Genomic DNA, 16596 nt, shown 5'->3' on the forward strand with positions numbered 1-16596 from the left:
TTATTGTATTAATTTTTTTTTAATTAAGGCACCGATAGCACAGTGGGTAGGGCGTTTACCTTGCACGTGGCCAACCCAAGTTTGATTGCTCCAAGAGCCCAGCAAGCTACTGAGAATATCCCGCCCGCACGGCAGAGCCTGGCAAGTTACCCGTGGCGTACTGGATATGCCAAAAACAGTAACAACAAGTCTCACAATGGAGACGTTACTGGTGCCTGCTAGAGCAAACTGATGAACAATAGGACGACAGTGCTATTAAGGTACCATGATTTTCAGTTATTCATAGCTGAGTTTCAGGCATACAGTGTTTGAACCCCAATCCCATTATTGGTGTCAACTTCCATCCACCAATGTCCCCAAGTTTCTTCCCACCTCCAACCCTGCCTCCTTGACCAATACATTTTTAAGTTTTGTTGTTACAGTTTGAACCTCATGCTGACAGTGTTGTTGGCCCTGTGGCTAACAACATTTACTCACATTTAGATATACCCACATTTCTATACTATCGATGCACCTGAGACCTTGATCTAGGGCCTCTATTATCTCTTGTCTTCCTCTCTTATGCCCTATCCCCCAAGTTTTTCCCTTCCACGTCCTTATTTCTGAAATCTAGGGTCAGGGATAATCTGGGTAGCCTCTTCGATAACTTTCATTCCCTCATCCTGTTATTCTAAATACTGTAGATAAGTGAGACTATCTGGTATCTGTTCTTGTGACTCACTTCACTTAACATGATATCCTGTAGTTGCATCCACATTGCATTGAATTGTATGATTTTCTTGGTCCTTGCAGCAACAGAGAATTCCATTGTGTACAGGAATTCTATGTGAGCCACACCTTCATTAACCACTCATTTGTCCTTGGACACCTAGGTTGATTCCATATCCTAGCTATTGTGCTAAGTGTGCATAGGTCTTTTTGAATGAATGTTTTTATGTCCTGGTGGTAGATACCAAGAAGAGGACTGGTGAGTCTATGGCAGTTCTATTCAATCCTCTATACTGTTTTTTCATAGGGATTGAACCAGATAACATTTGCACCAGCAGTGAAGGAGAGTTCCTTTTTCACCACCTCCACACCAACATAGAATGTTCATTTTTTTTTTTTGATATGAGCCATTCTCATTGGTGTGAGATGATATCTCATTGTCTTTATGATTTGGATTTCTGTGATAATGTGATGATGTGTACTTTATAGGCCATCTGTTTTTTTCACAAAGTGTCAGCTCATTTCCAATATCCATTTTCTTAATTCATTTCCATTTTCTTGTTGTTACTTATCTTTGTGAGTACCTTATAGATCTTGATATTAGCCCTTTATCTGACGTGTTGAGTATGCATATTCTTGCTCATTAAGTTGGGGTGTCCTAGGCTACTGCATATTTAATAAGACCTTCTTCTAATCAAAAAAATTATGACTTGCAGAAGGTTCAGATAATGCCTCGTTATCTTGAAGCAATGAAGTATTTTTTGGGGGTAGGATCCCAGGGGCCCCATGGGCCAGTCTAGTCAATAGCAGTAGTTGGTCAATAGGGTGAAACTCAGCAGTGCTTGGGAGGCTCTGTGGTGTTGTGGGGGTGGGGGGGGGCTTAATTAGGGTTGTTAGTATGAAAGCTTTATGCCCCTTACTCCTATCTCTAAATACTCTTAATTTTCATATTAAGGTATGTACACTTTTTAGACACAATGATATAGCACACTTAATAGAGTATGGTATCACTTGTATCACTTGTCATCCTGTTGTTCGTTGATTTGTTTGAGTGGGCACCAGTAATGTCTCCATTCTTCCCTGTCACGTGTTAGTGTAGCCCAATGGCATCTGCTCGCTCCAGGAACACAAAGAGCCTCAAACTGTTCATTCAGGGTCTTGAAGAAGAAGTCTGACCATCTTTTAGGTGGGCGGCCACGTGGTCTTTTGACCTCCCATGGAATCCAGTCGGTAACAGTTCTAGTTCAGCGGTCATCTCTAAATCGCATTACATGTCCAGCCAAATCTGAATTTCAATGCCTTGGCAAATGAGACAGCATCCCTGATTCTTTATTTTTTTTTTGTTGTTGCTGCTTTTTTTGGGTCACACCTGGCAACGCACAGGGATCACTCCTGGCTCTGCACTCAGGAATTACTCCTGGCGATGCTCAGGGGACCATATGGGATGCTGGAAGTCGAACCCAGGTTGGCCATATGCTAGGCAAACGCCCTACCCGCTGTGCTATCACTCCAGCCCTCGTCCCTGATTCTTGACCATCGATGGAGGTCGGAACTCCAGATTCCTTATCTCACTTGAGTGAAACGTGATACTTCTAGCATGGCTCTTTTGATTCCTCTTTGGGATACCCGAATAGCGTTCTCATCCTGTTTGCGTAGGGCCCAGGTCTCTGAGGCGTATGTTAGTGCAGGAAGAATGGTGGAGTCAGAAGATGTGCCTGAAGCCAGGGGTTCTTCATTCTCTTAACCACTCTTCGATGCTCTTGAAGGCATTTTGCGCTGCTCTCTTCCTCCTGCACAGTTCTGGAGCCAAGTTGTTCCTCATGTTGAGTTCTCGACCTAGGTACACATAACTGCTGCATTCGTAGATGTTTGTTTTGTTGAGGGCAAATGGAACATTAGGAACTAGTCTGTTTCTCATGAACATTGTCTTTGTGAAATTCAGAGCATGGTATAAAGCATAAATTTTAATTAGAGAGCAAAAAATGTCATGTGATTTGCTTTGTTGTAATATTTTCTTTATTGTGGTTATCAGTAGCTAAACTTGAGGTATCTTTAAGTTATTCCTGTATTGCTCTAAAAAATAAATGGATACTATCTAAATAGCTCCTTATGGTTCTTTGTCTATGAGCTCTAGTATAAACAAAAAATTTCCAGAAGCCTCAGAAAAAGGTATTAGAGAGTAATATCTTTCTAAGGTATTACTGTCTGTTAAAAGTCAATAAACCTTGTTGTTGTGGAAACCTCTTTTTAAGCCTTAGACAATTTGTATTATTGAGAGTAGAATTTTGATATTTCCTTGTCTAATTTAGTCTTTAAGGTACTACATCTCATTTTTTACCAGAAATTTACATTTCCAAGATCAAAGTAAAATTTGTGGGAATAATATAAGCTGAGAAGGCCACTGCACAAGGAAATTTAGAGCCTGGATTCTCAAGTCTAATTCTCAAGTCTTTGGGGAGAGAGTCTTGAAGTGATATTATAAAAGTAGAACCAGAAGTACTCTGCAGTGCCGATGTTGGTTTGGAGTCATTTGTGTAGCATTTACTGAGTGCTTGCAATGTACTAGGAACATACAATCATCCATTTAGTTTTCATCATAAACTTCCATTCTCATTTCCTTCTCATGTTTCACTAAAGATTCAGAAAGAGCTATTTCCTCCCCCACCCCCCACCCCCGATTTTTTCCCTCTTTCCATGATATTCTCATTTCTATACCACTGCCAAGAATGGTCAAAGTTCTGTCAAATGAATTAACTTTTAGAATTATGTCATCAGTGGGCACATTTTAGCATGACCTCAGCCAAGGCTAAACTGGCTAGAGTTTTGACCTTCAGCCACCAAGAACTTAACACTCCTGAAGGCCATTAGTGTACAAACTATCAAAGAGAAGTTAAAATCACTTCTTTAAGGACTTGCCAAACCTCAGCCAATTTGGCATCTCCCATCTTCCTATTAGGCCATTTGTGAGCAAAGAAAACATATGCATGCAAATACACTCTCAGTTTTCTAAAAGCTTGCTGTTCAGTAATTGGTTTGAGTCCATCTTCTTTCCTCTAATTCTAATCATATTTTCTCTGCTGACTTTAACAGTAGACCCCTTTTGGCAGGGAGAGAATTATACTGCTGTTTTTACAACTGTGGCAGAAGGTCAAAGCTAACCATACTTTCTCCAAGGTTGAGCCTTATGGAAGTTTACGAAGGAACAAAGAGTCTTCCATATGCTCACAGGCAAAATTATATTTGAGTTCCAAGTTGAAGTCAGAAATTGCCTTCCACCACTTTTCCCTGCTTATTACTTCCCTTTTTATGAATATCCTAAGATAAGGCTTATACATTTTCAAGGAGTCAGAAAAGAAGATCGGTAACTTCTTAGCAGGGTCAGAAGGACCAGACGGCAAGAGGATTCTGGGAAATGTTTGGAATCAGAAACTCCTGTCTGACTTCGAGCCACAATGAGCACACAGCGTGTGTCACAAAGATGTTTGGTGCTCTGAAACGGCAGTCGGGAAATGTTATTGTCGGCTCCACTAGGAACACTGATTACTAGTGACCTTAGAAAAGTCACTAAACCTCGCTGAATCTTACCACTTCTGCATCTTTAATAAAAGTGTGATAGAAACCATGTGAAGTCATATCATTGTAAGAAATCAATATTACCTTTCTCCTCTTCTTGGTCTTGGTTGTAGCCTCTTTTGATTCCTTTGGTGGTATCAAGAAACATTCTTTAGGCTAAAAGACAAATAAGTTGGACAGCTTTAATCTCAGTATGATGAAAAATGAACGAATCCCTAAGTACTTGTGGCTATATGTATATTCTTCAGAGTTGGGAATATTCTGTTAACAGAGAGAGCTGGGAAACCCACTGTAAGCAATTATCCAAAAGATGGGAATATGAGAATCTGAGAAAGTGTACCAAATTTAGGACAAAGGCCAAAAAGTGTGAGTAAGTGTATATTTGGGGTAGTAGTACAGTGTATTAAAGACAGAAGACAGTGGTCAGGTTTGTAAATCACAGGCAGTAGTAAATGTGATTCAAGTTAAGATGTGGTAAGAAAGTCTTTGACCAGTATGACTGGTGTTTTCCAAGAACCAATTATATTTGGGCCTTTATTTCCAAGTCACTTGTTTATTATTTTGTATTATTTATTACTTTCCTCTTCTCAAGCAGCATAGAAAATCAGAAGTAGGATATTTTAACTTCTATTTTTATATTACCAGCTGCACGACTTGCCTTATCAATATTAGCAAAACAAAATGAATGTTTCTGCTGATGATTTCAGCATCATGACATCCCGAGTAATCGATTTTGCCTGTTGCCTTGACCCTGAGTACCCTATATATTTTGGAGCTATTTTTACACTCAAGTTTTATTTTAATGTAGAAAAACAGGAAATGTGGACTACGACCTTGATTTATAAAGTAGAATGCTGCAGATTCCATGTTTATTAATCACAAGCAGGCATATAAAATGTTTCCTGTGCTGGATCTTTTATGTAACATTTTTTTTTTTTTTGCTTTTTGGGTCACACCCAGCAATGCACAGGGGTCACTCCTGGCTCATGCACTCAGGAATCACCCCTGGCGGTGCTGAGGGGACCATATGGGATGCTGGGATTTGAACCCGGGTCGGCCGCGTGCAAGGCAAACGCCCTACCCGCTGTGCTATCACTCCAGCCCCTTTTATGTAACATTTTAAAACAAGTTACCAAGTAAGATAAAAATGCAAGCAAAAACTTATTCTGAGTTTTCCGTAGCTTCCATTCCCACCAGAGAGTAGCAGTCAGTTCAAACTGGTAAGCTAACTGAAACAATCTTGTCTCCACTGTCTGTTTAAAATGATTACAGATGAAGATTCCTACAAAAGCCTTGCAGACCGCCTAGAGATTAAGAAGCCTGTGGCCTAAAGCCAGGAGAGATAGAAAGCTGCATAATTTCTTCAAGATTTAAGGCCAGGACCAGTCATGTCTTGATGATGTTTCAGTTAATAGAGAAATAAATTCAAAAGGTGCAGGCTTGAAGTCAAATGGAAATCCTAAAATTTTAGCTTCTTCTCAGTTAAAAACAAAAAGCCTACAAAAAGAAATTGCATCATAGCTAAAAAGAGGTATTATGACCTCTCCTATTTAGAAAGCTAAGCTGTCTTGTGGATGCAGATACATGCCAACTTGATGCTGGTACATGCCAATTAGAAACTGGGCCAAGGCCACTAATATGTCATAGAAACTGCCAAATGGTCATAAGAATCCAATTTTAGACTAGGCCAACATTCACTTCATGCTCCTGAGGCAAGGGCCTGGAGACCATTAGCCGATCCCCAAGGCATACTTAAGTATCTTGTCACCAATATCTAGGTACTAGGGAAACAGATGTAGAAACCTATTCCATTTTCTTATTTCATAGGTGGTGGCGCTCTCTTGAGTATGCTCTCCATGCAGGGTTGAATTTATACTAGGTTTACAAAGCCAATTAACTCAAACTCGACAGAAATTAATCTGGAAATGAGCTCAATCATAAGGCTATGGATTTTCCAATTCTGGAAGAAAAAATAAAAACGTAATTCTGAATCATGCATAGGAAAAAAATAAACATGCCTGATGAATGGCTTTAGTCAAGATACTACATCAGATTTAAAGGCTGGGTTAGGCTTCTTAGATCATCCTAAAGGAAATGCAGTATGATATTTATTTTCTGGGAGCAGTCTTATTAATTGGTTAAGGTACGGTGCTAATAAAGAAGCCAACTTTATGTCAACTTCCAGAGAGGTAATTGCTTTATGAAGAAATGCAAATAAATAGAATTCAAAATTCTTAAACTTAGCTAGTTGTCTTATGAATGGTGATGTTACCCCAGAGACTGGGTAAGATGTGAAAGGCTCAGGCCATGCCAGCTATATTTGGGAACTGGTTTCAATGGTAAAGTCTTTGACAATTTATAAATACTGTTTTTTTTTATATGAAATATAGTAATTTTAAGTAGGAAGTTTAAATATGTAGTCTAACTATTCAGAGCTATTTAACTATTTAAAGAAAGACAGAAAGAAAAAGAAAGAAGGAAGGAAAGAAAGAGAGAGAAAGAAAGAGAAAAAGAAGGAAAGAAAAGGAGAAAGAAAGAAAGAAAAAAAAGAAAGACCAGCCATGAAAAAAGTAAGGTTTTAAGTAAAGTGATTGGGACATGTTTTCAATTCCTTAAATTCTTAAAAAAAAGTATATCCTTTAAGATTGTTCTGGACAGACACTGAAAATCAGTCTCAAAAATATTACTAGCAAACCTAAAAATAAAGGAAATTGAAATAAGGACCAACAATCTAGGGTAGAAGACAATAGTAGTGGTGCTATTTCAATAATTTATGGAAAGTGGTTGGATCTGAAGGAAGGAAAAGTGATCTAGAAGAGAAACTAGCACCTGTATTCTGGAGTAGTGGAAGCCCACGGAAAGTAAGTCTGACTGATTTGCTGAACTCTGAAAAGGCTCAGCAGTTGGAGACATAGGCAATAGAGAGAGTACAAGGTTTTAAAGAGAAAGGCTTGCCAAAAGTTTATATTTAGCTCTTCAACCTCCTAGGGGGCTCTATTTCCTGCCCAGGCAGCCAAGCAACTATCATATTTCTGCCTTTTTCCCACCTAGCTCTCCTGACAGCAGCCTGGGAGTTTATTCTCTTACTGAACAAGGGGACCAAGAAGTTGGCATAATGGGGGGCAGAGCCACAGTAGAGAGGGTAGGGCGCTTGCCAGGAGTAATTTCTGAGTGCAGAGCCAGGAGTAACCCCGGTTCATCTCTGGGTGTGACTCAAAAAGAAAAAAAAAGAAAAGGGGAGCTCAGATAGAGAAGGGAACACCAACTAAAGTGTAGTTGGAGGACCCGCTCAGGATGGGAGAGGTGTGCTGAAAGCAGACTATAGATTGAACAAGATGGCCACCCAATACCTCGATTGCAAACCACAACACCCAAAAGGAGAGAGAGAACAAAAGGGAATGCCCTGCCAGAGGTAGGATGGGTTGGGGGGGATGGGATGGGGGGATGAGAGGGATGCTGGGATCATCGGTGGAGGAGAATGGGCACTGGTGGAGGGATGGGTACTCGAGCATTGTATGACTGAAACACAAGCACGAAAATATGTACATCTGTAACTGTACCTGCACGGTGATTCATTAATAAAAAATAATAAATAAAAAAAGAAATAAGAAAATAAGGTAGAGAAATAGAGAGAAAGAAGGAGAAAAAAATAAAAAAGAATTGGCATAATGAAACAGGTTAGTGGCTGAAACCAGGCTCCTTTTTCTGTCCCTCTTTCAGAATATCTTCAGATATGCATATATATTTCATTTGGGGCAGGCGGGAGGTCCTCAATAAAATTTCAGCTTGTTATGCTAGCATCCTACCATAAATTGCACTGATCAACTTATGCACACAAAATTTCCATCAACTTTTTTGTATATCTCTTTTTACATGAACATACAGTTAAGGTTCATTATATAGGTAAGGAAAATCTCCAATATGAAAGCAAATAAACAACGGAAAGAGAAAAGAACCCTAGGGCAAAAGGTACAGTGCTTCAAAAACAATTTTGCACATAGTTTTGGTGAAATAAGGGTAGCACTTACAACCATGGAGTAAGAACAAAACACTATAAAAAAGGGAACAATTGGGCTGGAGAGATAGTACAGTGGGTAGGGCATCTGCCTTGCATGTGGCTGACCTGGGTTCGATCCTCGGCATCCTATATGGTCCCCTAAGCACTGCCAGGAGTGACTCCTGAATGCAGAGCCAAGAGCAACCCCTGAGCATTGCCAGGTATGATCCAAAAAAGGAAAAAAAAGTGAATAATCAGAATACATTTAAGCACTAAGACAAGAAAGCTGTGGGGAATTTTTTTTTTTCCTTTTTGGGTCACACCTGGCGATGCACAGGGGTCACTCCTGGCTCTGCACTCAGGAATTACTCCTGGGGGTGCTCAGGGGACCATATGGGATGCTGGGAATCAAACCCGGGTTGGCCACGACGTGCAAGGCAAACACCCTACCCGCTGTGCTATTGCTCCAGCCTGGGTGTGGGGAAATTTTAAGAAAAAAGCTTGACGAGAAAAATCTCCAGAAACATCAAAACTTATTTAAAAATCCTAAGAGAATCTGAGAATCAGACCAAGAGACACAATATTCCAATACAAAGTTATCACAGAAAAAGTGGTCATATAAAACTGCACTATAGTTGTATAAGCTCAAGTCTACTGAACAGAGCTTACCATGGCAAGGGAGGGGGCATGGAGGTGTGACAATGATAAGAATGACAATGAAGATAGAAGACAAGGGTTACAGAGGAGGGTGACACTAAGAAAATGATCGAGAGAACGTGAGCTCTGGTGGACACTGACACACTATCATTGACAGTACTGTAAATGATGGTGTCTCAAATTTATAAAAAGGTTTTAAAAATTGGGAAATTAGAGATCAGAAGATGAACACAAGGAAAATGTTCCAGAACCAAAAGATACTTTCTAGAATATAATATTCCAGATTAAATGCCTATTAAGTATACACTGAAATGTATATAAGAAATATCTACAACAAAAAGCATGGTTCTTAAATTTCAGAACAATACAAATTAAAACATTCTAAAAATGTTTGAAAAATCAAAAAATAATAATATACACAATACCAAGGATCAGAAAAAAACAGCATCAGTCCTTGCACCACTCATAATAAATGCTAAAAATGAATAAAACAATACCTTAAAACCTATGAGGAAATCTTATGTGCAAATTAGACTTTTATATCCAGCCAAACTGTCAATTATACTCAAAAATATGAGTAAAATATGAGTATTTTCTGATATTTAAAGTCTCAAGAAACTTTACTTCCTACTCACAAACACTACTGGCTGTATTCCAGCAAAATAAAGGACTAAACTAAGAAAGTAAGAGACAGAGTTCACTGAATAAGAAGACTGGGAAAGTATTGAAGAGGGAGTCAAGAAAAATCTCAATTGATGCGCAGACCTAGAGAAAAATCATTTTGGAGTGGAACGAGGATATGGAGGTTTGCAGGAAAGAACAATAAGTGATCTATTTGAGCATATGGAAAATATTATTCATGGCCATGTGGAAAAGATGCTGGATCATATGGAAATAATTAACAATACAGCAAGCTAGGCAGATGAAGAAATGAGGTAATTATTAATGCCATGAAAATAAAGTTATATTTAAATAAGGAGGGATGATTATAGCTTCCTATTTTATTTCTCACATTGGAGAATATTTGCATAGTGAAAATAATGACATAGTGACATCTGTTTTAATCAAAATGTGATACCGTGTTGGCAAGCGAGGTAGCAGCTGGTGAAGGAATGGGAGAAGCTGAGAGAGCTATGTCCTCATATGCTACCTCACAAAGGTAATAGATCATGTTAGAAGTAGACAAATAAAAACACAGCAGGATGAACTATAAGGTGACAAATTGAAAAAAAAAATACCCAAAGCTGACATGGTTCCCATTGTAGAAATACCTTAGATAAGGGTAGGGAAGGGGAACACTTTCATTCCTTTTTTTAAAATTAAGAATATTTAATGGGGTCAGGGAGATGACTCAAAATGTTGGAGTGTGTGCTTTGCACAGAGAATATATGCCATGCAGGGGAGACCTCTGAGGACCTCACTGGGTCGGGTGAACTAAAAGAAAAAAAGAAAAAACCCAAACTGAGCCCCCTCCAAAAACAACACCCCAAAACATAAAGGTGTGTTTGATTATAACCCAAATAAGCATGTTCAATGTAGAAAAAACTAACGTAGAACCACCCTCACAGTTTTGGGGCGGGGGGTGGGGTTAGATGTTATCAAATACAGACCCACCAGGATGTCTAAAATTGAAGGGGCAATTAACAAATGCTGACATGAATATAAAACCACAGAAATGTGCATACATGGATTATGGGAGTGGAAAATGGTACAATTACTTAGGGAAAAAAGTCTGATAGTTTTTTACAGAACTAAATATGATTCAGCAATTCACTCTTCCCCCCACCCCCAATTATTTAAGTGCCGTGGTTTATAAAGTTGTTCATGATGATTTGTTACAAGCTTTCAATATTCCAACCCCAATCCCACCGCCACCTTCCCTCCACCAGTGTCTCCATTTTCCCAACTATCCCTCAAGTCTGCCCCCATAGTAAGCCCACAACAATTTGTTCCATATTGCTTGTTACCACTAAATCGCTAACAGAATGATCAAAAAATATTTTCCGAGAAGAAAACTTGTGAAAATTGTTGTAGTTCACCATGGGGACTTAAGTCCTTGTCTGAGGGTTTAATAAGTTGATGCAGCAAGTTAAGCCTTCTGTGTTAATGTTGTTAGTGGAGACTGGTTGGCTTCTATGTTACATTCTATCCAATCTGGTGTACCACTACTGGGATGCCAGTGTTGTAGAGTTTGGAGATGTTGCTCTAGGATATTTCATCGATTTGCTCGAGCGGGCACCAGTAACATCTCCATTGTGAGACTTGCTGTTACTGCTTTTGGCATATCAAATACGCCACGAGTAGCTTGCCAAGCTCTGCCGTGCGGGCGGGATACTCTCAGTAGCTTGCCAGGCTCTCCAAGAGGGATGGAGGAATCAAACCCAGGTCGGCACGTGCAAGGCAAATGCCCTACCTGCTGTGCTATTGCTCTATTCCTCTCTAGGATATTTAAGCAGACTTAAGAGAAACAAAATACGTATTTTTCATGAAAAGACTTCTCTCTGAATATTTCCAGTAGATGCAGGAAGAAGCCTCCAGCATCCATCAACAGATGAACGAATAAACAAACTCTGGTTTACTCACACAACTGATGGACTGAATGGTGACCACCCTTTCCCCCATTCATAAGTTGAAACCTAACCCTCAATGTAACTGTATTTGCAGAAAGATCCTTGAAGGAAGCAAATGATATTAATTGAAGTTATTTAAGGTGGGGTTAATCTAACAGAAACTGAAGGATAACAGATGAGGATAAGCGAGGTGACTCTGAAAACAAAGGAGAGAGATTTCTGGGAAACTAAAGCACTCAAGTCTGTGATATTTTATTGTCTAGCCTAGCAGACCAATATACTCAGCAATAAAAAAAGGAAAAGGGAAAAAGAGCTACTATAATCAAGATGGGTGCAGCTAAAGAACACTGTGCTGAAGGAAAAAGGAGCCTTAAACAAAAGAGCATTTATGTTATGATTTCACTTACATGAAATTCCACCCAGGACCTGTCTCCCAGGCATGACACTGAGTTTGATCTCTGCACTGCCCTCCCGGCCCAGTGTGATTCTAGTGCACCCGCAAAGTGTCACAACACACTGTGATCTCTGATGTACTTCAATCAACCTTTGGTCATTCAGCAACAGCAAAAGGAAGGGTAGAAAACAATAAAAAAGGAAGAGCGAAGAAAAGAAGTTCTAGAATAGACAAAATGTTAGAGATGTGGCTCAATGCTTTGTGTTAGTGAAGTCCTGGGTTTGATCTCTGGCACTGCAAAACCAAGCAAAAACAACAAAAACCAAGCAAATAAATACCACTCCCCCCAAACAAACATCTTGAGGTATGTTTGGGTATGTGACTGGCTGGGAGGTGCAATAAAAGGTATCTGGGGTGATATTAATATTCTATATCTTGTGTGTGTTATAGAACTGCATGGCTTGTTCAAGACGCACCAAACGGTACATTTGACATCTATGCGTTTTCTTCTGCAATATTTGAAATAAACAGCAGGGGCTGGGGTGATAATACAGCAGGTAGGGCGTTTGCCTTGCATGCAGCTGACTGGGTTCGATCCCCGGCATTTCCTATGGTCCCCGAGTACCACCAGGAGTGATTCCTGAGTGCAGAGGCAGGAGTCAACCCCGAGTATCATCAGGTGTGACCGAAAAAGCAATAAATAAATAAATGAATAAATATAAAGAGCGAACTATTTTTCCCTTGCTGACATGCACCCTGGAGTGTTGTGGGGCGTGTACTGATTTTGCAAATCAGTTTGAAATGTGTAAACTATAAAGTGCTTGATATGTAGAGAGTATGTTCAAATACACTTTTCACAAAATTTGGGACTCTGAAACACTGAGAGGGAACCATGAAGAAAGTAAGGGAATTTTTTTTTTTTTTGATATTTGGGCCACACTCGGTGGTGCTCAGAGATTACTCCTGATGGACTCAGAGAACTATATAAGGTGCTGGAGATCAAATCTAGATTGGCTGTATACAAGACAAATATACCATTGCTCCAGCCTGAAAAAAAATTGTGTTTGTTCATGGGCCACATCTGGCTGTCTCAGGGATTACTCCTAGTTCTGTGCTCAGGGGTGACTCATGGAGGTGCTGGGCAGCAAACTCAAGTCAGCTGTGTGTGCAAGGACATATCTAGTGTATTGTCTCTGTGGTCCAGAAAGTGGAGAAAAAAAATTTTTTTTAAAGCATTCATTTATTCATTTCATGAACAACTAGGTCATAGAATGCAACAATATACTATTAGACTCTAAATGTGTCTATCATAGAAGTTCAATACTGAATAGTTGAAAAACATAAAGATAAATGTCTATTAATGAGAAACTGATAGTTATGAGATGTTCTTCGCTATTAACAATTCTGAAGTTGTTCTACAAATGTTTATATATGAAGACTTTGAAACTTATTATTAGTAAGAGACTGAGGTAGAACAGTTTATGCCATGTCTATTCATTGAGTAAGGCGCCCAAAGACATCACACTTTTTGGATTGTATTCTTCAAAGTGAAGAAAATCTTATGAGAAACTAGAGGAAAGGGAATCCCTGTAATGTCACTGGAGAAAGTTTAGCAACATTGTTGTCTGTTGCTATCTGAAAAACAGAAAATGCCTGCCTCTAACGCTAAGTGAAAGATACTCAAGATTGACAAGTAGTGTTGAAAGTATCAACTTATTTCTTCTTGTGGCTTATGGGACAAATCAAAGGGAGGGAGTTTAGTTTTAAGGACTTTTCAAGAAAATCAAGGATGTGATTGAAAATCTATTTAAGGCCATAAAAAAAAAAGGCAGTACCTTAGAGCACTACTCAATCATATTAAAAGCTCGTCAAAAAAAAAAAATTAAAGGTGTGCCAAAGAAATTCTTTCAACCACATTTTTAGGAAGTTAAAACTTTTTTTTTTTTGCTTTTTGGGTCACACCCAGCAGTGCTCAGGGGTTACTCCTGGCTCTGCACTCAGGAATCACTCCTGGTGGTGTTCGGGGGACCTTATGGGATGCTGGGAATCAAACCCGGGTCAGCCGAGTGCAAGGCAAATGCCCTACCCCACTGGGCTATGGCTCCAGCCCCAAGGAAGTTAAAACTTTTGGTTGTATTTTGAGGCCCCACCTGACAGTGCTTAAAGGTTATTCCCTACTTTCTACCCGAGCGAGGATCCTTCGTGGCAGTGCTCAGGAAAGCAAGGGGAGGGCTTGAAGCTTGGGCCTCCTGCATGCATGCATAGGTACATGCTCAACGCAGTGAGCTCTTTCTCCAGCCCCAGTTAAAGGGGTAGTATTCCTGAGTTGTCACAGCAGTGTCTGTGTTTATCTGAAAAAGACATGTGGGTTTGTCTTTTGTTTAACTGGATGAGCTCCCAGAAGAATCACAGCACATTCACAAAAGTCTATTTTTGGAGGAGGTGGGCTTCCAAGCAGTGCTCAGGAGGCCCTGGAGATACTCAAGATGATACCTGATCAATCAGGTCCTGACGGTTCACTGCTTGAGCAATGTGAGGGCCACCTGGGCACAGCCAACCTTGCTCGAAGTGTGCTGGCCATGCAGTGTCTGCTATATACAAAGCTGGACCGAGAGCAGGCAAGGTTTGTGCCACTTCACCCTGGTAATATCTACACCCTCCACCAAATTCTTCAATATACCCAGAAATGCCTTTAGTCTTGACTGAGAAAGTCAGAGATAGGAATGACTGCAGAGAGAGTGGCCTTTGGACCCTCAAGGTTGCTCTCAAGAATCGGGTTGAAAGAGCTGTTCAGTTGCAAACACCTGTACCCTTCAATAACAATCGCAATAATGAAGAAGGACAGACTCAGAGACTTAAAAAACGCCAACTGCAGATTCCAGAAGCACCGAAGACACCCAAGACTTAAGCTAATGAAAAAAGGAATCAAAAAACAAAATCCAAAAAACTAAGGAATAAAACCCTCCCACCACTTTCAAAATGCTGTGAACAACCTATACTTGAGGGTCTTTGACTAGAAATGTCTACAGACATGACTCTTCCCACTATTTTGTGTTAAGTAGATGGGGCAGAGAAAACTTGACTCTTACTGTATGTGTTGAGGCAAAATGTACTCAAAAGAATTATACATAAGGAACCGAGGAACGTCAACTTAATTTAGAAAATGGCTTTCTGGACCTGAGCTCACGTTGCCATGGGAGAAGACTTTTGCAAGCTTTGGGAGAGGAGAGGTGAATTTATTCTGCTTATGGGGTGGATATAACTCACTGGAGGCCAGAGGGCAGACTACGGTGGCCACATTTCAGAACAGTTACTAAACAATCCCAGTTCTCTGATAGTCCACCCTTCTTCCTGAGGTGAACTCGATTTGCTGGCTTTCTTCTAGTAGAATATGGCAATGAGGAGACGTCAGCTCTGACATTAGGTTATAGAAAGACTGAGGTGTCTGTCTTGGGTGCTTTTGCTCACTACTTCTTGGATCATGTGGCGTCAGTGAGTCAGAGGCAGTGTGTGAGGCAACTCCATGGAGAGGCTTATGATGTGAAGGACCGAGGCCTGCCAACTGCTACGTGAATGGGTTCCGGGCAGAATTCTCCAAGTTGAGACTCCGAACTCCAGCACAGAACTGGGTTGGCATCTGATGCGAGCCAGAGAGCCCGAGGGACCGTGTTAAATCATGCCTGTGAGATAACAAAAGCTATGAGACAACGAATCATTTTCTGTTTTGAGCTACTATGGAGACATCAGTGGAAGGGAAGAAAGGAAGTCAGGAGGTGAATCGGACACAGTCTTATTTTCTCTTGAAACTGTCAAGGAAAATCTTGGAGATGAAGAAAGAATAACGAATGCAAAAAAAAAAGAAAGCTGCAATACAATATATTATTGGAGAAAGGGGAGTAAGGAGGGTACTAGATAAGAAGTCTTGTTGAAAACTGTTTTGGGATCACAAACAATCACAGTATCACTGTCATCCCGTTGCTCATCGATTTGCTCGAGCGGGCACCAGTAACGTCTCCGTTGTGAGACTTGTTACTGTTTTTTGGCATATCGGATATGCCACGGGTAGCAATAAGTTTAAGAAAAAATTAGTGCTATGTGATGTCTGAGGGGAAAAGGATGGGTAATGGAATTAATGAAAGTTTACTGACATCATGAATGCATCAGTGAAAAGTCACAGAATTACTCACGAGGGATTTTATTTGGGAACCATAATCCTGAAGTCACTAGGCCTGGCTCTGGAATCCATGATGTGGGGGAGAGAAAGGGATGATGCAATCTCTAGAAGTGGGGAAATTTATCATTTATTTGGAAAGCTTATCTGGGAGTAAAAAACTCTTGGCAAATCACATATTGATTTATACTCACATTATAGAGCAGGCCAAGGACAATTATTTAGATGTGCAATGGTTGCTAGAGATGATGTTGTTTCATGGCTAAAAAAACTTTTCAAGTTATGAATCTTCTTTTTTGAATACCGGACATACAGGAGGCAGTAATAGAAATGTGAGATTCAGATATTCGAAGGAGGGAATACCATCTCTCGACACTTTCATCTGGTGACATGAAAGCCTAAATATATATTTTATTTGGCAGCACAGCATCAAAAAATATTCTCAAACAAGTATAAAAATAGCCTTAAAGAACAGCAAAGCCATTAAGCAACTTTGCAAACAATTCAAGTTACATAGCACTGTAGC

General features: G+C 40.0%; 1 protein-coding gene across 3 annotated transcripts in view; it reads right to left on the minus strand.

Moving 5' to 3' along the window:
- Positions 1-16596, minus strand: part of CMSS1 (cms1 ribosomal small subunit homolog) — a 404473-nt gene that overhangs the window by 19073 nt on the left and 368804 nt on the right. For all 3 annotated transcript variants that reach the window (XM_055125490.1, XM_012932317.2, XM_055125491.1), the window contains one exon: positions 4366-4437. In XM_055125490.1, the coding sequence (XP_054981465.1) occupies positions 4366-4437 (72 nt within the window). The remainder of the gene's footprint in view (positions 1-4365; positions 4438-16596) is intronic.

Source organism: Sorex araneus, chromosome 2, assembly GCF_027595985.1.
Source record: "Sorex araneus isolate mSorAra2 chromosome 2, mSorAra2.pri, whole genome shotgun sequence".
In the NCBI taxonomy this organism is placed as follows: Eukaryota; Metazoa; Chordata; class Mammalia; order Eulipotyphla; family Soricidae; genus Sorex; species Sorex araneus.